This window comes from Amblyraja radiata, chromosome 2 (genome assembly GCF_010909765.2).
Source record: "Amblyraja radiata isolate CabotCenter1 chromosome 2, sAmbRad1.1.pri, whole genome shotgun sequence".
In the NCBI taxonomy this organism is placed as follows: domain Eukaryota; kingdom Metazoa; phylum Chordata; class Chondrichthyes; order Rajiformes; family Rajidae; genus Amblyraja; species Amblyraja radiata.
Genome location: NC_045957.1, coordinates 56492834 through 56517657, shown reverse-complemented (window position 1 = coordinate 56517657; position 24824 = coordinate 56492834). Strand labels below are relative to the sequence as shown.

Here is a 24824-nt window from a genome sequence, read left to right as displayed (position 1 = left end):
CAAAATTAAATTTTAAAATATTTCAAAACATTTTATTTTCTTAATGCAGACGTGGACAAATAATATGAACAAATCATCTGAGTCAAGGATTAAATATTTTGATGGAGATGATTACACATGTATTACATTCCATCCTGATCTGTCAAAATTTAAGATGGAAAAACTGGATAAAGATATAGTGGCCCTTCTGACGAGGAGAGCTTACGATGTAGCTGGGTCATGTAAAGGAGTCAAAGTCATGCTTAATGGAAAGAAATTGCCAGTAAGTAATTATTAAATGCACGTTTAGATTGCAATTTTTGCCGAATATTTTGGAATAGTCCATAGATAAAAATATTTACCAGGTCAGGCAATATCTTTGGACAGAGAAGACAACTGATGTTTGAGGTTGATGACCTTTTCAGAACTGGGAAAAGTCAAAAATAAAATAAGTTTTTAAAATTCAGCTGAAGTGGGGGAGGGGCATTTTAGACAACCAAATAAGGGTGGAGGACAAAAGATTTAAAACAATGTGAGACTGCGGGTTCAAACAATATGATACAAGCAGGGTGAAACTGAGTTGAAAAGACATGTGAATCATAAATTGTTGGTCTGGAAAAAGCATCAATAAGAGAAGACAAGTATTCAAAATTACAATAAAGGGAAATAAGCTCTGAATGCTCAACCAAAAAATACAGTCCTAGAGAAACTCTGCAGATCAGGCAGTATCTGGGGAGGAAATGGACAGGTGATATTTTGGGTCGGGATCTTTCTGCAGACCTGTCGTGGAAAGAAAGTTGAAAAAGAGGTGGAAGCAAGGTAAGGCGTTGCAAGTGATAGGTGGTGATTGGCAGGTCAATAACGTTAGTGATAAAGTCTAGAGGTGAAAAAGAGACAAAGGGAAAGAAAAGAAAGAGTGAAATATAAAGTCGGCAGAGGGATACGGGTGAAAAGAGACTGTGCGTAGAGAGGGAGGTTAAAAAGGAAATTAGATAAATCCACCTTCTTACCGCTGGCTTGTAAGTTCCCCAAGTCAAATCTGTGATGCTGTTCCCCCAATTTGCATATGGTCTCACTGACAGTGGAAAAGGCGTAAGGCAGATATGTCAGTGTAGGAATGAGAAGGGGAGTTAAAATGTTTGGCAACCGGGAGATCACGTAGGCCAAGGCGGACTACGTGTTCAGTGAAATAATTCCCAAATCTACACTGGGGTCACGCCGATCTATCCCACTCCAGGAACACTCCATGGACCACACTCCAGGAACACCAGATACAGTAGATGAGGTTGGAAGAGGTGCAAGTGAATCTCTGGCTCACCTAAAAGGACTTGGGGTCCATGGATGGAATCGAGGGAGGAGGGGTATGCTGCCTGACCCACTGGTTTACTGCAGCATTTTGTGTCTATCTTCGGCATAAACCAGTTTCTGTGGTTCCTTCCTACAGCCTTTACCTTATAACAGGAAAGATGTGGAGGATTTGGAGAGGGCACAGAAAAGCTTCATCAGGATGTTGCTGGGATTAGAGGGTATTAACTTAAACTGTTTTCTTTGGAACATTGGCGGCTGAAAGGAGACCTGATAATTATATAAACCTCTATGAGAGCGTTGATAAGATGACAGTCAAATCATTTTTCTGAGTGGAAATCCCAAATTCTCAACCGCATAGATTTAAGTTTAGAGTGAGACCGTTTAAAGAAAATATGTTGCGCAAGTTCTTTTTTTTATATGGAGTGGTGCATACCTGGAACGAGCTGCCAGGAGTGGTCTTGGAAGCAGACATAAATGGGGTTGAGAGGGGAAAATAGAACAGCTATAATCGAATTGTGGGGCAGACTTAATGGGCCAAATGGCCTAATTCTGCTCCTATGTTTTATGGTATGCAATGTATGTTGAACTGTGTTCTTGCTGACCTTTTAGATAAATGGATTCCGGAGTTATGTGGAACTTTATGTCAAAGATAAGTTGGATGAGACTGGCATTGCACTAAAGGTGGTTCATGAAGCAGTGAATGATCGCTGGGAGGTGTGTCTAACCATGAGTGAAAAAGGCTTTCAGCAAGTCAGCTTTGTAAATAGTATTGCTACCACGAAGGTCAGTATTTAAAAAAGGGTATATTATCAAACAATGCTTTTTAAAAGATCTCGCCTAACTTTCTTGCAAATTAAAAATATTTCAAAATTTAATGTTATTTTCAAAGGGTGGTAGACATGCTGATTATGTGGTAGACCAGATTGTAAGTAAGTTGATTGAAGTGGTGAAAAAGAAAAACAAGGCTGGAGTATCAATAAAACCGTTTCAGGTATGTTTTTAGTAGAATTTTAGTAAAACTTGACAAAATAAACAAATTTGAGGACGAAGATAACTTCAGATGTGTTTTTCTTTTGCAAAGGTAAAAAATCATTTATGGGTCTTTGTCAATTGTCTAATTGAAAACCCAACATTTGATTCACAAACAAAAGAAAACATGACTATTCAGCCAAAGAACTTTGGATCCAAGTGCGTACTTACCGAGAAGTTCTTCAAGGGGGTTAGTATTTCGATGTTAATTTGTCAAAATGTACAACTTTGATTTCATACATTGTGTACAGGTAGGGGATAATTTTCATTAAAAACATTGTGTGACATTGGTTAGGGTTAAAGTTCTTAACATGAACTAGAACTCACAACCTGTCACCTTTTGATGTTAATTAACTCTCATTCAAATAATTTCTGGGTTGATGGCTTAAATCTTTCAAGGAGGTTGCTTGCTTCTCTTTTTATAGGATTTCCTACTTAATGTCCATCAGACCTCTGGAAACACTGCAGGTAAAAAAGAGGGTAAACGTGTAATATCCACTTTCCAGCACTGGTTTGTGGACTTTGAGGAGTAGAATTTTTTTCAGGCCAACAAACACTTCCTCCAAACACTTTCTACCATGCCACATCACTGACAATCTGTGATGATCACCCTCCTTTCTCAACATAGCTCCACTCTCACCCACATTTTCATTGGAGCATCATTAAATGTTGCAAAGTAGCAATACATAGCACAGGTACCATGCTTCTTACCTTGATTGTTACTTGGTTGTCAGTGACATAACCTAAAGCAATATATTTAAACATAGATATGTTCATATTTTACATTGTTAAAGCCACCAAGTGGAGTTACTTACTATCACTCTCTGTTGAGTTTACCCCACACCCCCAAACACAGACAATTAACTTAAGCTAGGAAGCGAAGACAAAAGCAAAAATATTTTTGTTTCAAAACTTAAACTTGACTTTCTTGTTACTATTTTCACTGCGGTTGGCAGTAACTCGGTCAAGTTGAAACAGAGTTAAAAATCCTCACATGTTTTGATTTCAAAGCTATATCCTATCCAGTACAAAACTGGTTTGTTTAGCTTCAGATATCAATCTGTGAAGAACTAAACTTTTCTTTGTGACATCCTTCACTCCAATAAACTTAATTTTATCTTAGATCAACCACTCGTATCCTAACCATCACCAATTTCCACCTTTCTAATCGCTTCAAGATATTCATGTTTGAATTTACTTATAGCTACTTGCCCCTCTTGCCTTTCATCTTTTTTTCACGGTTATCCAGATAGTGTGGTTGGTAGCAGTGTTTGCTTTACTCTGAAACTTGTTCTCTAAAACTCTACCTTTGCTTTTTTGGGGTTTTAGAAAGTACTCTCATAGCCAGCATTTCTTCCAAGTTTTTAATTCCCTCTTCATTAGTTAAGGATAGGTTCCTGCTCATTCCCCCTCCAGGAATATTCTAGGTTTTAGACAAATTATATAAATGCCATTTTCAGATTCATTAAAGATATTTTTGTAATTAGATCATTGTGTTGATTTAGAATAAGTTAGATGATTGGATTGGGAAAAGGAGAGCTAAGAGGATCCAGCAGAAAACTGGAGCCAAATGCTTTACTCCTCCTGTTTCCTATTTTATGTTTTATTGCATTTTGTATTGTTAAAATGAAATAGATATTTCTTGAATCGATTGTTTTTTTTTCTACATTGTTTTACAAGGAATGAAAATTTCTTTGGTCCTTCCAGGCAAACAACTGTGGCATTGTTGAAAGTATATTAAATTGGGTAAAATTTAAAGCCCAGACCCAACTTAACAAGAAGTGTTCCTCAGTAAAACACAGCAAAATTAAAGGCATTCCAAAATTGGATGATGCCAATGATGCAGGTACAGTAAGTGCTTTTGCTTTCAATTCTGCTAGAACACTGATGACATAATCTATCATATCCTTGGTTTAAAATAAAGTAGTCTTTGGTGATAATCAGAACTACAGTGGTTTAAAAAAGGCCCTTCAAATATTTGTGTGCAAAACACTTTCGAAAATTCATTTAGCATTAGTTTTTAACATGTAAACTAAAGGACGTGCATATTTTTCTAACAGGTGGAAGGCATTCGTCAGACTGTACTTTGATTCTGACAGAAGGAGATTCAGCCAAATCCTTGGCTGTGTCAGGTCTAGGTGTCATTGGCCGTGATAGATATGGTGTATTCCCTCTGAGGGGTAAAATTCTCAATGTCCGGGAGGCTTCACATAAACAGGTATGATCTCACATTAGTAGTGTCAAATTGCATTGTATACATTAACTTGGAATGAAGAATGTGCTATTTTGACCTCGTATGCAAATCTCTTTAATGTAAAAACAATTGTGAATGAAGCATTTGAGTGAGTGCCGTACTTGATAAAAAAGTGCGTTTAAAATGCCTAAGCACATGTAGTTTGCAGGTTGTCTTATATTAGCAAGTTTGTACTTCAGATTTATTTTTATATTCATATTAGAACAACCGCGGACCCGTTGGGTTCCGTTCCCCCCCAAAGCAATATTCCACCAATTTGCGCATGCGCGGCTGACAGGCCCACACTGCGCAGGCACAACTGCCGCGTTCAAAGTTGTGCTGTTGACGGCAGAAATTATTAAAGTTAATAAAGTGAATAGAGGAGCCGTTTGTAAAATAGAACAATACTTATCCGTGGAGCCGTTGTGTCACCGTTGTGAGGCCAGGCAAGTACAGGCGGAGAAAATAAAATGGCGATATGAAAATCGGCAAAGGCCCCAACTGCGCACGCGCGGATACCGGGCCCACTGTGCACGCGCGGGTATTAATCGACCATTCACCCATGGCCCCCGACTGTGTAGGCACGACTGACGGGCCCGCACTGTTGTGTCATTGGCGGCAGAAATTAAGTTGAAGTTAATAAAGTGAAAAGAGGACCTGTGGAGGCCTTTGTAAAATAGAACAAAACATACCCGTGGGCCAGGCAAGTACAGACGGGAAAAATACCCAAAATGGCGATCTGAAAATCGGCACAGGCCCCGACTGCGCACGCGCGGATACCGGGCCCACTGCGCACCCGCAGGGAGACGGCATAATTTTGCATTGCTGCCACGTCACCCGGCGCCATTTTCAATTGTGACGCGCCTGACGGGCCTCCTCCAACTGCGCATGCGCGGCCGGCAAGTGGGGGTGCTGTTTTAAGTAAATTTAAGTTTTAAATGTCAATAACTTGTAAAATATAACATCAATCTGAACGAAACTTGGCTAATGCACATTGCAGGACAATGGTGAGTAAGGTGGGCCAAAAACTGTAGCGCTATCGTTTACCGTTTTGGCGGAGTTTTGGGAACAAATGTATAAACAAACAAGATGAGCGTTTTGGTAATATATACCAGCCCAAGTGGGACCGTTTCCCCCAACATAATCCATCACTCACCCGGGGGTGGCGTCGGAGGAAAGTTCTGGAATCTTTTTGTAAAACGTTGCGGGACGGCATCTGTGCTCCCCGGAGCCAATGAATGGACTTGACTTGGTTCCCCGGAGCAAATCAATCCCTACATGGGGGAGGGGGGGGTGAAAGTTCTGGAATCTTTTTTTGTAAAACGGCAATCAATCCTTCCCACGTGAAAACTCCTACCCCCCCCCCACACACACTAACCCCCCACACACTCACTAAGCCATCCCCACACACACTAACCCGCCACACACTAACCCACTCCCCACACTCACGACCCCCCCCCACACGCACTAACCCCCCCACACACACACTAACCCCCCCACACACACACTAACCCCCACCCCACACACACACTAACCCCCCCCCACACACACTAACCCCCCCCCACACACACACTAACCCCCCCCCCCACACTCTAACCCCCCCCCCCACACACACACTAACCCCCCCCCCCACACGTTAATCACACGCTTTTCCCATTGTGATGTCATTGGCAGCTTATGTAAATGAGATCCTATTGTGATTGGACAACTATGAGATCCCATTGTGACGTCATAGCTACTAACTGCCAGAATCTCCGATCCAACTTTTAAATATCAATAACTTGTGAAATATAACATCAAACTTGACACGAACGACCATGGGACAAAGGTGAGTAAGGTGGGTGGCAGCTGAGATCCCATTGTAATGTCATTGTCGGAATGTTCACGGCAGCATATGTTAATGAGATTCCATTGTGATTGGAGGACTGTGAGACAGTGTTTCCACTTTGAAGGAAATTACCCGAAATTCGAGAAATTCTGGTTGTCTTTGGGCAATTTTAGGGAAATTAAATAATTACGGGGAATTTCCCGGCATGTGCGACTGCCGCCCCAACTGCACACGCGCGGATCCAATCGCGGGATGATTTGCGGGAAAAAAGTATGTACCCGTATACGACCATCTGTGCCTGCGCAGTTGGGGGACGCCTGTCAGCCGCATCACAATTGAAAATGACTCCGGTGAGGCAGTACGGACGGCGTCTCCCCGCGAATGTGCTGTTGGACCGGTATCCGCGCGTGCAAATATAACACCAATCTGGTGAAATATAACATCAATCTAAACGAAACTTGATACAACCACAGGTCAATGGTGAGTAACGTGGTGCAAAAATGTTTGCGCTATTGTGTACCGTATTGGCATAGTTACTTGAGATTGCATGCAGACAGACAGACAGACGTCCAAACAAGACAAGACTTTTAGTAATATATAAACCAAGTGGGCCCCGTTCCCCCAACGCAATATTCCACCACTCACCCGTTCCCCCAACGCAACCCGTTTCCACTACTTACCCGTTCCCCCAACGCAATATTCCACCACTCACCCAGAGCCCTGGCGGGAGGCCTGGTCCCCCAACGCAACCAGTTCCCCAATGTAAGATTTCACCACTCCCCTGCCTCCCCCAGCACTGGACTTAAAATAAAAATTCCAATTGCACTTCTCCTGCCTCTCCCAGTACTTCCAATTCCACTTCCCATGGCCCTTCCCCTCCTATTTAATCACTTGCTGCCAGGACCACGACTAAGTGTTCTATGATGGCAACATTGTTGCAAATATCGGGTGGAGGACTGTGAGATCCCATTGTGACATTATAGCTGCAACTGCCAGCACTGAAGTGTTGAAGTGATTATCAAAGTGAATTTAGTAAACTTAAAAACTTGATAACTTGTAAAATATAACATAAATGTGAACAAAACTTGATATAAACAACCACGTCAATGGTGAGTACGTGCTATTGTCTACTGTTTTGGAGTAGTTCCTTGAGCTCACTCAATCACAGACACACACGCATACAAGACGAGACTTTTAGTTTTGTACTAGACTAAGTGGGACCCGTTGAGTCCTAGCATCACACGGGAGGGCTGGTTCCCCAACGTAATATTCCACCTCTCCACCAATGCCAATATTGGTGGGGGGGGGGGGGGCTTTCTGGAGCGCTAGCATGGACATTGTGGGCCGAATCGATTCTTGGGCTGGCGGCTCAGTCACTCAAGCCTGCTATGCTGGCAGCTCACTCACGGCTGGTGGGCTGGCAGTTGACTCACGGCTATTCCTTGAAATTCCATTTCAAGCAGGGTACGAGGCCACCAAATTCAAGTGCAGTTTCTTACCACTTCAAGCAGGGTGCTAGGCCACCAAATTCAAGTGCAGTTTCATACCATTTCAAGCAGGGTGCAAGGCCACTAAAGACAGCGAGTCGTGACCTCTCCCTCCTCCATCTAGCAGAGACTGAGCTACGCCCACACTTCTGGGTTTTATAGTCCCTCGCCCCTCCCACCAGAAGGGGCGTGGCGTTCATGGCATGATTGACAGGAGAGAGAATCGCAACATTTTTTAAACACTGATAACTCTTATTTTTCATCGATGGGAAAAATCCTCGGCACCTGATTTCTAAAATCAATATAAAGCGCAAACAGGAAGTGGTCAAGATTAGACTTTTAATTATATAGAAGGCAAGGCAACTTTAATTAGGCAAGGCAACTTTAATTAGACAATACAGCTTTAGCATTTCCAAACCAAAGGCAACACAGCTTTAGCATTTCTGATATATATTTTTTTATTAAAGGTAATCAATTACAATGCTTCAAACAACTTTATATCAAATTAATTCAATTTGCATTAAGTAAAACACTAGTAATACTTATCTACTATTTTTTTAGAAATAATGATAGAAAAAGAATAGAACAGTTATAAATCATTAAGAGAGTGATTAAATAATAATTTGATTATATATAAGAAAGAAAAGAGAAACGAAAAAAAAATAAATTAAAAAAAAAATAAAAAAAAATGAAAAACCACAATATGTATTGTTAATAACACTACTACAAGTGATAGTATCAATAAAGACATATATGTTAATTCCAATATAAAAATGAATTATTCTCACCAAATCCCGCAGGGTGCACGCCGAGCTATGTTGCCAAGAATAGCTACTTCTCTAAATACTGTATATATGGAGACCATGTCTGTTCAAAAGAATTATACTTGTCCAATAGGACAAATCTAATTCTTTCCAGATGTAACGTCTCCATCATCTCTGTTGCCCACATTTTGGTTGTGGGGGATAATGTTCCCTTCCAAAATTTCAATATGATTTTTTTCCCAATTATCAAACAGTAATCAAAGAAATTTCTTTGATTTACTGTAAGTGATAGATGTAAATCCGGAATTCCAAATATTATTAGCTTTGGGTTAGGGTCCAATTTAACTTTGATGACTTCAGAAATAACTTTAAAAATTTATGTCCAGTAATAATTCAATTTAGGACATGTAACGAAACTATGTATTAAATTTGCCTCTGCTTTCTTGCACTTATCACAAATAGCGGAGAGATTCGGAAAAATACTATTTAATTTAGTTTTCGAATAATGTAACCTATATAATACTTTAAATTGTATCAATATATGTCTGGCGTTTAATGAACACCGGTGTATTCGTTGTAGACTTTCTTCCCAGTTTTCTTTTGTTATAGCCAATCCCATTTCATTTTCCCATGCTTGACGATATATTTCCGTTATTGGATTCTCCTTATCCAAAATGATGTTATATATATAGGCTATTAATTTTTCTGTATTTGGATATAAATTAAACAGTTCGTCTAACAATCCTGCTTCTTTATTTTTATAATCTTGTGTATTGGATTTAATATAATCTCTAATTTGTAAATACCTGAACAAATGTTGTGGAGACAATCCATAAATATCTTGTAACTCCTGGAATAAAAGAAATTTTCCTTTTCTATAAAGGTGTTCTATCCTTGTAATTCCTAAACCAAAGGCAACACAGCTCTAGCATTTCCAAACTATATTTTCAAACCACATTAAGGGCACTGACAGGTCAGTAAAACCACTCACAGTTTAGCAGACATGTGTTCAGTGTTATTCACAGCTCAGGCTGAGAGACGTGACCCTCTCGTTCCCCCATCTTGCAGAGACTGACTGAGGCACTCAACACTTCCGGGTTTTATAGTCCAGGGTTCGAAATTAGCGGTTGCCCGGGTGCCATTGACCACCCAAAGTGCCTCCGGGCAACCTAAACGCCGACTCATTTTGCCCGGCTTGGCACGCAGATACTGATTTATACCGAAGATAGACACAAAAAAACTGTAATAGCTCCGCGGGTCAGGCAGCATCTCTGGAGAAATGGAACGTGACGTTTCGTGTCGGCCACGGCTGTATTGCGGGGCAAAGATACCAGGTGCGGGGTGACGAAGGGTCGGAACAAATGACGAGCTCCGCACAACGGCAGCAGCGGCCGCGACTGCGGCTCCGTCTACTCCCACCCCGCCCGCCCTGATAAGGGCCGCTGCTTGCAAATCCGATAACGGCGCTTTCAAAACAAACCCTCCCTGCACGCCGAGGCAGGGAGGAGGGGGAGCGCTCTCTCTCTCTCTCTCTCTCTCTCTCTCTCTCCTCTCTCTCTCTCCTCCTCTCTTCTCATCATCCCTCTCCTCCTCCCTTCTCTCCTGCCCCCTCTCATTCTCCTCTACTCTCCTCCTCTCTCTATCCTCCTTCACCCTCTCCTCCTCCTCTTTGATCTTCCCATCTCTCCTTCTACCCTCCTCTCCTGTCTCTCCTCCTCTCTCCATCCTTCTGTCCCCCCCCCTCCCCCCCCCCATCCTGTACCCCCCCCATCCCGCTTATGATCTTCCCCCCCAATTCACCTCGTTCTGAGCCTCCAGCATCCTGTTGATCCCCCCCCCCCATCCATCCCGTAGCTGATCCCCTACTCCACCTTGCATTGACTCCCCCACACCCCCACCCACCCCCCCATCCATCCTACACTGGTCCCCCAATTAATCCTGTACTTACCCCCCTTCTTCAGAGCAAACATAGACAATGTTTGATAACGGAATGCAATCAAATGTGTTTAATTCCCAATGTTATTATTTGTTTTAGTCCATAAAGATGGATTAATTAAATTGTGAACACGTGAAACATTAAAACCGCAGTGTTCTATTGTCACTGCTACCGTTGACACGTTATTACAGAATTCATTTTAACGTCAAATCAATGCTCTTAATATGGAGTATCAGTACTGTAGTTATTTAATGAGCAACATTCACAACTATACGTTGGATTTATCTAGGTTTTATTTCTACAGTCGATCATATACATCACAAATTTGGTCAGGAGATATTTCAGTTGAAATTTTAACGTTAATTCTGAAGTGGGAATGATGGAAACAGCGTTTATCAATAATTTTTAAAAAATCTGGTGTGTACAAACTGGGTATCTTCATTGCTGTTCACAACAGGTAAATCTAATCTGAATGTCCGGTAATGTGGCGTTTTGACACCTTTAAACATATTACCAAAAGAACATTTGCTGCAGTTATGTCCTTTGGCCATCCCTTGTCAGTGTAATGTTTAAACTGTCAGATGGGTATAGTCGGTTTTAACAGCTATTATCATAAAATGCCTATAGAAATTTCCTTGCAACCTGTATATTTTGTTGTGAATAAATTATGTGGGAAGCGAGAGTGTTTCTGCACCAATAGCAATAACGACCCATGCTATGGCCATGTCATGGTAATTTTCGGTCCTTCACAGAAAACATGCTTGCATCAATCTGTAGTGTGCATGGTTAAGCATATATGTTACCATGGTCCAGGATTTATTGACACAGGTTGAGCATACGCTGAATAAACATAGACATAGAAACATAGAAAATAGGTGCAGGAGGAGACCATTCGGCCCTTCGAGCCAGCACCGCCATTCATTGTGATCATGGCTGATCGTCCACTATCAATAACCCGTGCCTGCCTTCTCCCCATATCCCTTGACTCCACTAGCCCCTAGAGCTCTATCTAACTCTCTTAAATCCATCTAGTGACATGGCCTCCACTGCCCTCTGTGGCAGGGAATTCCATAAATGCACAACTCTCTGGGTGAAAAAGTTTTTTCTTACCTCAGTCTTAAATGACCTCCCCTTTATTCTAAGACTGTGGCCCCTGGTTCTGGACTCGCCCCACATTGGGAACATTTTTCCTGCATCTAGCTTGTCCAGTCCTTTTATAATTTTATATGTTTCTATAAGATACCCCCTCATCCTTCTAAACTCCAGTGAATACAAGCCTAGTCTTTTCAATCTTTCCTCATATGACAGTCCCGCCATCCCAGGGATCAATCTCGTGAACCTTCGCTGCACTGCCTCAATCACAAGGATGTCCTTCCTCAAATTAGGAGCCCAAAACTGTACACAATACTCCAGATCTCACCAGAGCCCTATACAACTGCAGAAGAACCTCTTTACTCCTATACTGAAATCCTCTTGTAATGAAGGCCAACATTCCATTAGCTTTCTTCACTACCTGCTGTACCTGTAAGCCAACTTTCAGTGACCAGTGTACAAGGATGCCCAGGTCTCACTGCACCTCCCCCTTACCTAACCTAACCCCATTGAGATAATAATCTGCCCCCTTGTTTTTGCCGCCAAAGTGGATAACCTCACATTTATCTACATTATACTGCATCTGCCCACTCACTCAACCTGTCCAGGTCACCCTGCAACCTCCTAACATCCTCTTCACAGTTCACACTGCCACCCAACTTTGTGTCATCCGCAAACTTGCTAGTGTTGCTCCTAATTCCCTCTTCCAAATCATTAATATATATGGTAAACAGTTGCGGCCTCAACACCGAGCCTTGCGGCACTCCACTCGCCACTGCCTGCCATTCTGAAAAGGACCCGTTCACTCCTACTCTTTGCTTCCGGTCTGCTTGCCAATTTTCTATCCATGTCAACACCCTACCCCCAATACCATGTGCTCTAATTTTAGTCACCAGTCTCTCGTGTGGGACCTTATCAAAGGCTTTCTGAAAGTCTAGATACACTACATCCACTGGCACCCCTTCATCCATTTTACTTGTCACATCCTCAAAAAATTCCAGAAGATTAGTCAAGCATGATTTCCCTTTCATAAATCCATGTTGACTTGGACTAATCCTTTTACTGCTATCCAAATGCCCCATTATTACTTCTTTAATAATTGACTGCAGCATCTTTCCCACCACCGAAGACAGGCTAACTGGTTTGCAATTCCCCGTTTTCTCTCTCGCTCCTTTCTTGAAAAGTGGGATAACATTAGCTATCCTCCAATCCACAGGAACTGATCCTGAATCTATTGAACATTGGAAAATGATCACCAATGCGTCCACTATTCCTAGAGCCACCTCCCAGAGGACCCTGGGATGCAGACCATCAGGCCCAGGGGATTTATCATCCTTCAGTCCCATTAGCCTACCCAATACTATTTCTCGCCGAATTAAAATTTCTTTCAGTTCCTCTACCCCCTTAGATCCTCTGTCCTCCAGTACATCTGGGAGATTGTTTGTGTCTTCCTTAGTGAAGACAGATCAGAAGTACCTATTGTCTTTGTCTTTGTTTGTATGGCTGTGTAAACGAAATTTCGTTTGAGTCTCACTGAGGCTCAAATGACAATAAATTTGTATTGTATTGTATTGTATTGTATTGTATTGTATTCAACTCTTCTGCCATTTCCTTGTTGCCCATAATAATTTCACCCGTGTCTGCCTTCAAGGGACCCACATTTGACTTTGCTACTCTTTTTCCCTTAACATATCTAAATAAGCTTTTACTGTCCTTCTTTATATTCCTGGCCCACTTCCCTTCATACTACATCTTTTCAGCCCGTATTGCCCATTTTGTTTCCTTCTGTTGACCTACGAAAGTTTCCCAATCCTCTGTCTTCCGGCTACTCTTTGCTGTGTTATACATCTTTTCATTTAGTTTTATTCTATCCCTAACTTTTCTTGTCAGCCACGGTTGCCTTCTTAGGGGAGTAGGAAGCAACCGTGGCTGACAAGACAAGATAACCCAACCACATTTTAGTTTGGAAGTGGAAAGAACTAATAGAAATTGCATTAATTGCAATGTGTAAAAAGAGTTGAGATATTGTCTTATAATTTTGCTGCATGTCATTGTGGGATATATCATGTCTTGATTGGTGAATATTTTTAGTTTGTGACATTATTTGAAGCAGAAATAATATGTGAATGCTTCATTGAGCATAATTCCGACTGGTAACTACGCACTTCGGCTGAGCACATTATCGCACGCGTCATGCAAGCAGTCTTAAATGACCACCTAAACTATCATTTGGCAAACTAAAAAGCTGCCAAGGTTGCCCGGCTGGCAACAGGGAAAAAAAGTTAAGTGAGAGCCCTGTAGTCCCTCCGGAAGGGGCGTGGCCTTCAGGAGAGAGAATCTCAACATTTATTAAACACTAATAACTTTTATTTTTCATCGATGGGGAAAAATCCTCTTGTCCTGCGCAGCGGAGGGGGACTCTGAGTAAGATGGCCAAAAATCACAGCCGTAAGTGGCAGCGTTTTTTCTAAAATCAATATATAGAACAACAGGAAGTGGTCAACGTCAGACTTTTAGTAATATATACTAGACCAAATGCAAACCCGCTGGGTCTGTTCCCCCCAACGCTGAGGCTACACACGCACACTAACCAGATGGGTGGGGGGGGAAGGGAGAGGGTGGGGAGGGGGAGAGAGGGAGGAAGGAGGAGGAGATGGGGAGAGGGGAGATGGAGAGAGGGAGAGGATGAAGGGTGGAGATGTGGGAGAGATTGGGGAGAGGAACAGAGGGAGGAAGGGAGAGAGTGGGGAATGGGGAGGAGGAGGAGAGCGGGAAGGGGAGAGGGGGTGGGGGAGGGGATGTGAGGGGTGGCGAGAGGGGAGGGGGAAGGGGGAGAGAGGGATAGGGGGAGAGATGGGTTGAGGGGGAGAGGGGGGAAGGAGGAGAGAGGGAGGAGAGGGGTCAGAATTAACATTAAAATTTCAATTGAAATATCTCCTGACCAAATTTGTGATGCATATGACCGACTAGAAGTAAAACCTGGATAAATCTTAAGGAATAGTTGTGAATGTTGCTCATTAAATAACTACAGTACTGATACTCCATAATAAGAGCATTGATTTGCCGTTAAAATGATTTCTGTAATAACGTGTCAACGGTAGCAGTGACAATCGAACACTGCGGTTTTAATGTTTCACGTGTTCACAATTTAATTAATCCATCTTTATAGACTAAAACAAATAATAACATTGGGAATTAAACACATTTGATTGCATTCCGTTATCAAACATTGTCTATGTTTGCTCTGAAGACATTTCCAGCGCAGTAGGGTCGGGGGGGGGGGTGAATCGGTGCGGGATGGATAGATGGGGGGGGGGGGTGAGAAGGCAATCGTTGCGGGATGGATGGATTGATTGAGGCTGGGGAATTAGTGCATGTTGGTTGGAGTAGGTAACATTGTGAGAGGAAAGCGCGGGGGATGTCAGTGGGGATCAGTACAAGATGGATGGGGGGGATCAGTACAGGATGGGTGGGGGGGTTTAGTACAGGATGAATGCGGGGAATCAGTACAGGATGAATGTGAGGATCAGTACAGGATGGATGGGGGGGTGGGGTGGTGCATGATGAATGGGGGGGTCACTACAGGATGGATGGATTGGCAGTGCAGGATGGATGGATCACTACAGGATGGATGGGAGGTATCAGTGCAGAATGGGTGGGTCAGTACAGGATGAATGGGGGGGATCAGTACAGGATGAATGGGGGAATCAGTACAGGATGAATGGGGGAGCAGTGCAGGATGGATGGGTAGGGGGGTCAGTACAGGATGAATTGGTGGACCATTGTAGGAAGGATGGGGTGTGGCAGGAGAATCAATGCGAGGTGGATAGGGTGATCAGTGCGGGATGGAGAGGAAAGGTCCCAGGATAAGGGGGATGGAGGGGGGTGTACAAGAGAGAGAGAGGGTGGGGAGGAAGGAAGGTCAGCGCTCCATGGACATCACCGGCATCATCGCCCCGCCGCCTTGGCCGTCCGTGTCCACCGCCATGTGCCGCCGCCAAAAGGGGAGGCAGTTGGAATCTCCTCGCCACCCCCTCCCCTCCGCCAGCCAACAGGAAGGTGCGGAGCCGAGCGGTGCAGGTGCTTCAGGTGGCGGAAGGGGGCCTCCTCCCTCCCATCCTCGGCGTGCGGGAGGGTTTGTTTTGAATACAGTTATCGCAGTTGGTGGAGTGGCACGCAGCGGCTGCTATGAGGGCGGGCAGGGTGCAGGAGGAGGTGGAGCCGCCACTGCTGCCGTGGGGGCCCGTCATTCGCTCGGACCCTCCGTCACCTCGCATTACAGCCATCACCGCCGCCGACCGGAAACACCACTTATTCCTTTTCTCCAGAGATGCTGCCTGACCCGCTGAGTTACACCAGTTTTTTGTGTCTACGGTATAAACCAGTATCTGCAGTATCAAGCCAGGCGAAATGACAGGGCTTTTAGGTTGCCCGGCGGGACTTTAGGTGGCCATTGGCACCCGGGCAACTGTTAATTTCGAGCCCTGGGAGGGGTGTGTGTGGGCAGGGGGTGTGTGAGGGGGTGGAGGTGAAAAACGGATTAAAACTGCGAGGCGATTTAAAACCAGAGGTTTTTTAAAAGTAAACGGGATAAAAGCAAAGCCTCAACACAATCTCAGTTAATGAACACCAATTAATTTGATCAAAATGCAGTCTTTCCTGTGTGATCAACCATTGGTAGGGGGGAAGAGGGAGTTGAATGAGCCGAGGGGGGTGTTGGCTGCCTTTTTGAGGCAGCGAGGGGGAAGGGGGGGGTGTGAATAACCCAGGGGTGAAAGGGGCGAATAACCCAGAGGGGGGAGGGGGTGGGGTTGTAAATAACCGGGTGAGGGCGGATGCGGGGGGTGTGGCACTCGGCAGCTTGAAAGCCCATTGTGATTGGTGCACTGAGAGTGGCATTGTGACATCATCATTGGAAGCTCCTGGAAAAAAAGGCTGTCTGAGAAGCTACGGTTACCGTTGGCAACGTCCCATTGTGATGTCATTTCTGGCACTCGGCAGCTTGAGAGCTCATTGTGATTGCTGCACTGTGAGTGGCATTGTGACATTGGAAAGTCCTGGGAAAAGGCTTTGTGGGAGAACCGTTTTTTGCCTTTTAAAAAAAAAACTTGAATCGTCAATAACTTCTGAAATATATACGATGAAATCTTGTGAACCTGATTACTGCGCGGAGGGGGAAAATGCGAGTCAGATTATGTAAACATTTAAACGCTAGCCCGTAGCGTTTTGACGAAGGTAGAAAAACACATACGGAAACAGACACGCGCATACATACAAGATGAGACTTTTAATAAGATACTAGACCAAGTGCAGACCCGTTGGGTCTGCTCCCCCAACGCAGCCGTTCCCTACCCATAGCCCCCACGGGAGACGTGGTCCTCCAACTCAAGCGGGTCAGGAATCAGCAGTGCGGCTGTTTTTAAATGGCGTCTTTGGGGCGAGATGCGGGCGCCAGCAGCCTTTATGGTCGCTGGCCAGCAGGAGGCGACAAAATGAGTGAGTGGGGGGGGGGGGGGGGAGAAGGATTTTATTAAAAATGTGTACGACGAAATTTAATGAGGAGTGGATACTTGGAATGATAAGTGAAATCTCTACCGAAATGGAAAAAATCAGGGCGTTTGTGGGTCGGGTGTTGTCGTGGCAGCGAATCAAAGGCTGGCAGCCACAAGTCAGAAACACACACAGCCAGACACACACACAGTTATTATCTTATATCTTACTAAAAGTCTGTTCTTGACCGGTTTTGGCCATCTGTGCTGCGATTTCCGAGAGAACGCCGCCACCTACGGCCGTCATTTTTAGCCACCTTGCTCAGAGCCCCCCTCCGCCGCATGTGTGCCGAGGATTTTTCCCGTCGATTAAAAATGACAGAGATATTAATGTTTTTACAAAATTCCCCATTCTCTCTGCTGCCCCCGCTGGCGGCAGGGGGGAGGACTATAAAACCAGGAAGTGGTGTGCCACACAGTCTTCAAGATGGAGGAAGGCAGAGGGTCACGTTTTTCTGAGCTGCGAATAACACTGAACACATGTCTACTCAAATGTAAGTGCCCTTAGTGGTTCCAAAATGCTTGCAGAATGTGTCTATTGGTTCTAAAGCTTGCAACAAAAGTGTCTATTGGTTCCAAAGCTTGCAAAAAAATGTCTATTGGTTCTAAAGCTTGCAAAAAATGTCTATTGGTTCTAAAGCTTGCAAAAAATATCTATTGGTTCTAAAGCTTGCAAAAAAGGTGTCAATTGGTTCTAAAGCTTATAAAAAAAGTGTCTATTGGTTCTAAAGCTTGCAAAAAAATGTCTATTGGTTCTAAAGCTTGCGAAAAAATGTCTATTGGTTCTAAAGCTTGCAAAAAAAGAGTCTATTGGTTCTAAAGCTTGCAAAAAAAATGTCTATTGGTTCTAAAGCTTGCAAAAAGTGTCTATTGGTTCTAAAGCTTGCAAAAAATGTCTATTGTTTCTAAAGCTTGCAAAAAAAGTCTATTGGTTTTAAAGCTTGCAAAAAAATGTCTATTGGTTCTAAAGCTTGCAAAAAGTGTCTATTGGTTCTAAAGCTTGCAAAAAGTGTCTATTGGTTCTAAACCTTGCAAAAATATGTCTATTGGTTCTAAAGCTGGCAAAAATATGTCTATTGGTTCTAAGCTTGCAAAAATATGTCTATTGGTTCTAAAGCTTGCAAAAAGTGTCTCTATTGGTTCTAAAGCTTGCAAAAAGTGTCTATTGGTTCTAAACCTTGCAAAAATATGTCTATTGGTTCTAAAGCTGGCAAAAATATGTCTATTGGTTCTAAGCTTGCAAAAATATGTCTATTGGTTCTAAAGCTTGCAAAAATATGTCTATTGGTTCTAAAGCTTACAAAAATATGTCTATTGGTTCTAAAGCTTGCAATAATATGTCTATAGGTTCTAAAGCTTGCAAAAAAATGTCTATTGGTTCAAAAGCTTGCAAAAAAAGTGTATTGGTTCTAAAGCTTGCAAAAAGTGTCTATTGGTTCTAAAGCTTACAAAAAAATGACTTGGTTCTAAAGCTTGGGTGTGGCTTGAAGTTGAAAGGCACTACTTACTGCAGATGGTGGCTTGGGTGCAATGGCTTGAAGTTAAAATGCATTACTTACTGCAAATGTGGGCGTGGGTGCATTGGCTCGAAGTTGAAAGGCACTACTTACTGCAAATGGTGACTTGGTTGCTTTGGCTTGAAGGTGAAAGGCACTACTTACTGCAAATGGTGGCTTGGTTGCTTTGGCTTGTTGAAAGGCACTACTTACTGTAAATGGTGGCTTGTGTGTGGCTTGAAGTTGAAATACACCACTTACTGCAAATGGTGGCATGAAGTTGAAGGGCACTACATACTGCAAATGGTGACTTGGTTGCTTTGGCTTGAAGTTGAAAGGCACTACTTACTGCAAATGGTGGCTTGGGTGTGGCGTGGGTGCATTGGCTTGAAGTTGAAAGACACCACTTACTGCAAATGGTGGCATGAAGTTGAAAGGCACTACTTACTGCAAATGGTGGCTTGGGTGCTTTGGCTTTCAGTTGAAAGGCAGTACTTACTGCCAATGGTGGCTTGGGTGCAATGGCTTGAAGTTGAAAGGCATTACTTACTGCAAATGGTGGCATGAAGTTGAAAGGCACTACTTACTGCAAATGGTGGCTTGGGTGCTTTGGCTTGAAGTTGAAAGGCACTACTTACTGCAAATGGTGGCTTGGGTGCTTTGGCTTGAAGTTGAAAGACACCACTTACTGCAAATGATGGCTTGGGTGTGGCTTGAAGTTGAAAGACACCACTTACTGCAAATGGTGGCATGAAGTTGAAAGGCACTACTTACTGCAAATGATGGCTTGGGTGTGGCTTGAAGTTGAAAGGCACTACTTACTGCAAATGATGGCTTGGGTGTGGCTTGAAGTTGAAAGGCACTAATTACTGCAGATGGTGGCTTGGGTGCAATGGCTTGAAGTTAAAATGCACTACTTATTGCAAATGGTGACATGAGGTTGACAGGTACTACTTACTGCAAATGGTGGCTTGGGTGCATTGGCTTGAAGTAGAAAAGGCACTACTTACTGCAAATGGTGGCATGAGGTTGACAGGCACTACTTACTGAAAATGGTGGCTTGGGTGCATTGGCTTGAAGTTGAAAGGCACTATTTACTGTAAATGGTGGCTTGGGAGCATTGGCTTGAAGTTGAAAGGCACTACTTACTGCAAATGGTGGCTTGGGAGCTTTGGCTTGAAGTAGAAAAGGCACTACTTACTGCAAATGGTGGCATGAGGTTGACAGGCACTACTTGGTATCTTAGTATCTCGGTTACAGCACCTAGTGGGCATTTGTGGCAGTGCCCTGGAATGGTTCAGGTCTTATCTGGCAGACAGAACTATGTGTGTAAGCCTTGCTGGTTTTGAATCCTCCTCCGCTCCTCTGTCATATGGGGTTCCACAGGGCTCAATTTTAGGGCCTCTGCTTTTCTCACTGTACTTACTTCCTCTGGGTACCATTCTTAGAAAGCATGGCATCTCTTTTAATTGTTATGCTGATGATAGCCAACTATATATGCCGCTGAGGAAGGAAGATGCTTTCTCTGTCAAATCACTTCTGTTATGTCTTGATGACATTAAATCCTGGATGGCCCTAAACTTTCTAGGTTTTAATGAAAAGAATACAGAGGTGATAGTGTTTGGTCCCAATGGCTGCCGTGAACCACCCGCTGTTGACTTGGGTCCCCTGGCACGGTATGTGAAGCCGACAGTTTTAGACTTGGGTTTTAGGATGGACAGTGATTTTAAATTAGATCATCAATTAGGCGCGGTAGTTAAGTCCAGCTTCTTTCATTTAAGGCAGCTGGCAAAGGTGAAGCCCATTCTTGAGCGACAACATTTTGAAACAGTAATCCATGCCTTCATCACGTCTAGGCTGGATTACTGTAACGCACTCTATTTTGGAGTTACTCGATCTTCCCTGGCTTGTCTCCAGTTGGTTCAGAATGCTGCTGCTCGCCTTTTAACTGGAACTCGAAAGAGGGAGCACATAACGCCAATTCTGGCCTCCCTCCACTGGCTGCCGGTGTACTTTCGAGTTCAGTTTAAGATTCTTTTATTCGTTTTTAAATCTTTAAATGGTCTCGCCCCGCCTTACCTCTCTGAGCTGCTTCATCCCTACGCTCCTGCCTGGTGCCTCAGGTCAGCTGATCAGCTGCTCCTGGAGGTACCGAGGTCTAAGCGGAAGCTCAGAGGGGATAGAGCCTTCTCTGTTGCTGCTCCGACATTATGGAACACTCTGCCGTTGCACATCAGACAGGCCCCCTCACTGTCCATCTTCAAAACCAGTCTTAAAACCCTTTTCTATTCCTTGGCTTTTGACCCTGCATGAGACTTTGCTCCTGTTTTAGTGTTTTTAATGTTTTTATTGTCTTGTAATAATTTTTTTTTGGTCATGATTAGTCATGTACAGCACTTTGTTGCAACAGTGGTTGTTTTTAAAGTGCTCTATAAATAAAATTATTATTATTATTATTACTTACTGCAAATGGTGGCTTGGGTGCATTGGCTTGAAGTTGAAAGGCACTATTTACTGCTAATGGTGGCTTGGGAGCTTTGACTTGAAGTTGAAAGGCACTACTTACTGCAAATGGTGGCTTGGTTGCTTTGGCCTGAAGTTGAAAGGCACTACTTACTGCAAATGGTGGCATGGTTGAAATGCACTACTTACTGCAAATGGTGGCTTGGGTGCTTTGGTTTGAAGTTGAAAGGCACTACTGTAAATGCACTTCCTGTTTGCACTGTATATTGATTTTAGATAAAACGCTACCACTTACGGCTGTGATTTTTGGCCATCTCAGTCCCCCTCCGCTGAGCAGGTGCAGAAAATTCTTCCCATCAATGAAAAATAAAAGTGTTATTAGTTTTTTTTTAAATGTTGAGAATCTCTCTCCTGTCAATCATTCCATGAAAGCCACGCCTTTTCCGGTGGAGGGGGGGAGGGGTTATAAAACCCGAAAATGTGGGTGTGGCTCAGTCTCTGCAAGATGGAGGGGGGAGAGGTCACGACTCGCTGTCTTTAATGGCTTTGCACCCTACTTCAAATGGTATGAAACTGCACTTGAATTTGGTTGCCTTGCACCCTGCTAGAAATGGTAAGAAACTGCACTTGAATTTGTTGGCCTTATACCCTGCTTGAAATAGAATTTCAAGGATTAGCCGTGAGAACTACCAGCCCACCAGCCGTGAGTGAGTGAGTTGCCAGCACAACAGGCTTGATTGACTGAGACGCAGCCGAAGAATCCATTTGGCGCACAATTTGCATACTAGCCCTCTGGAAACCAGTCCCTTCAGCCCACAACACCCATACTAGCGCTCCAGAAAGCCCCCCCCCCCCCCCCCCCCCCCCCCCCAACTGGCCACCAATATTAGAATTGGTGGACAGGTGGAATATTGCGTTGGATGACCAGCCCTCCTGTGTGATGCTGGGACCCAACGGGTCCCACTTAGTCTAGTATAGATATAGATATAGATAGATGGGTACAAATATAGATACAAACAAGATGAGAGTTTTAGAGATTGAAAGATAGATAGATAGCTTGATTTTGATTTGTTGTCTTTATTTATTCCACATTAATGTATCCGTTTTCATGAGACAATGAAGTCAATATCTGAAGATTTTTCATGTCTTTGAGGAACCTGTTGTCATCTAAATTTGAATAGATTAGTTTAAATACCAGAATAAAGTTAAATAGGTGTATCTTTTTGTGTCAAATTTCAGAACAAATTGTTGCACTTGCAAATCATGCGCAAGTTTTAAAATATTTACATTTTGAACCAGTAACTAATAAAACATCTGAACTGCAATAGGCGTTTAAAATGGGATAGCTGCTACAGGCATCAGAAACAAAGTTGTCATGAATACCTTTCTTTTTGCAATTTTTCTCACTTCCCCTTTGAACATAACTGTTTTGCAAATGTCATGCTCTAATTTTTAACCTAGTATAACAATCTAGGAAATAGCAGTAGGAGAAGGCCATGTAACCACCTCAAGTCTGCCCTATTTTTCTGTACAATCATGCCCAATCCCTACAACCCTTGATTCTCCTATCGCCCTAGATAACTCAACACCCACATCTAGGACAAAGAATTGCAAAGATTTACATCCTGAGTGAAAACAAAGTCCTTATTCCTAGTCCTAAATGGCTGATCCTTTCTTTTAAGATTATATCACTGTCTTGTACATTTGCATGCTTTCAAAAACATCCATCACAGCAACTTCTCTGCCAAACCTACCCAGAACCCTGTCTCACTAAGAATATCAGATATTCTTCAAACTCCCAGGAATAGAGATCCATTTAATCACTTCTCATAATACTGTCCTAATCCCAGGAATTGATCTGGTGAATGTTTGCACCAAAAAAATGGTCTCGAAAACAAGGAGACAAAGGAGACTAAAGCTAATGGTGTGGCCCAAGAGTGGTCAGGCTTACTTCTGTAAACCGATTTCCTTGTTGCAACTTATTTTCTTACATAATGTAACAAACCTGGTTTGCAAACCTGGTTACATTACAGACAACTCCTTCATCTAAGGCATTAACATAGAATCTAACCATGTAATGTTCTATTTCTTATTCTTGATGCATCACAAGGAGTTGGCCAAGTGAAAATTACTTTTTATAAACTCCTACCCTTTATAAACATGAGAAACACAGCATGAATAATTGTCACATGCAATATTTAATTGCTTTTAAGGTACCAACTCATTTGAAACGTGTGTATTTCCTGCCTGTTAATGGAATTGGATTTGTAAGAGCAGAAGAACATACTGTTTACAAATCAATCTTCTAATTTGTTCCAGATTTTGCAATCAGAAGTTTAAGAAAACACATTGCGCTCCCCAGTCTAATCTCTTAAATCCTTTAAGACAACTTTTTGAAAAGGAGCCGAAAACATTTCTTTAACTTCTGCTTTGGTTTCAAGAATGCCATGCATTTGAATCTTACAACTGAAGCAAAATTGATGTTTAGCAACAATAATATTAATTGCACAGTACACTGTAATCTTTTGACAAATAAAACGTTCCTCTGATCTGTTTAAATAATACCATGAGTAACTTGAATTCCCTTTTTAGCATGGCTCTAATGTTTTGGGTTTGTCAAACATACTCAAAGGCAATAAATCTTAGCAATACTTCTGTTGTTAAATAGATAACAGAAAGGAGGACTAAGTTTAGTGTATTGTACATTTTGCTATTGAAACACGCTGCAGCAATATTTGCTAACTTGATATTTTGTGTTTTGTTTCATATCATGTACTTGGTGTTTCTATATTGTTTCCTCTTGTATATGTTACATACTTTTAGTTTGTTATGTTATTAAAATACTGTGGGGGGAGTTCCAGAACAGTAAATTTATGTTATTTTGTTGTGCAGATAATGGAGAATGCAGAAATCAACAACATTATCAAGATAGTAGGTCTTCAGTACAAGAAAAGTTATGATGATGCAGAGTCATTGAAATCTCTTCGCTATGGCAAGATTATGATCATGACTGATCAGGTCAGCATATTATATAAAATTCATCTTAATTAAAAATGCATACATGAGGGTATCCTGCATAAATATTGCAGGAAGTCTGTTTCATGAGCACGCTAAACTGACAGTACTATCAATGTTCTGGGAATCAGTACATAAGATCTGTTAAGACAAATCAAGGACTACAAATTGCTTATGACAATCACAATATCTCTGAGAGCTTTAGGTTTTCAGAGTCAACCTAACCAAATCAGAATATTGTGCAGGAGGGAACTGTAGATGCTGGTTTACTCCGAAGATAGACACAAATTGCTGGAGTAACTCAGCTGGATAGACAGCATCTCTGGATATAAGGAACGGGAGACGTTTCGGGTCGAGGCCCTTCTTCAGATTGAGCATCAGGGGAGAGGGAATTACAGAGATCAAGTGTAAGAGATCAAAAGAGATGCAGATCAAGGAAAATGTAGAATTGACTATTGTTAGCTAGGAGAAGGTGACAACAAAGCAGACAGAGATACAATGTAATCAGATGGACAGTCAGACTGGTCAGAGAACTGGGGAGGGATGGAGTGAGAGGGAAAGAAAGGGTAACGAAGTTAGAGACGTCAATATTCATACCGCTGGGGTGTAAGCTGCTCAAGCAAAATATGAGGTGCTGTTCCTCCA

At 42.8% G+C, this 24824-nt stretch overlaps 1 protein-coding gene across 6 annotated transcripts in view; it reads left to right on the top strand.

Annotated features, from left to right (window-relative positions):
• top2b (DNA topoisomerase II beta) overlaps positions 1 to 24824 on the top strand; it is a 135093-nt gene that overhangs the window by 27133 nt on the left and 83136 nt on the right. For all 6 annotated transcript variants that reach the window (XM_033047055.1, XM_033047022.1, XM_033047014.1 and 3 more), the window contains 7 exons: positions 50 to 262; positions 1897 to 2070; positions 2177 to 2278; positions 2369 to 2506; positions 4024 to 4162; positions 4377 to 4534; positions 24057 to 24182. In XM_033047055.1, the coding sequence (XP_032902946.1) occupies positions 50 to 262; positions 1897 to 2070; positions 2177 to 2278; positions 2369 to 2506; positions 4024 to 4162; positions 4377 to 4534; positions 24057 to 24182 (1050 nt within the window). The remainder of the gene's footprint in view (positions 1 to 49; positions 263 to 1896; positions 2071 to 2176; positions 2279 to 2368; positions 2507 to 4023; positions 4163 to 4376; positions 4535 to 24056; positions 24183 to 24824) is intronic.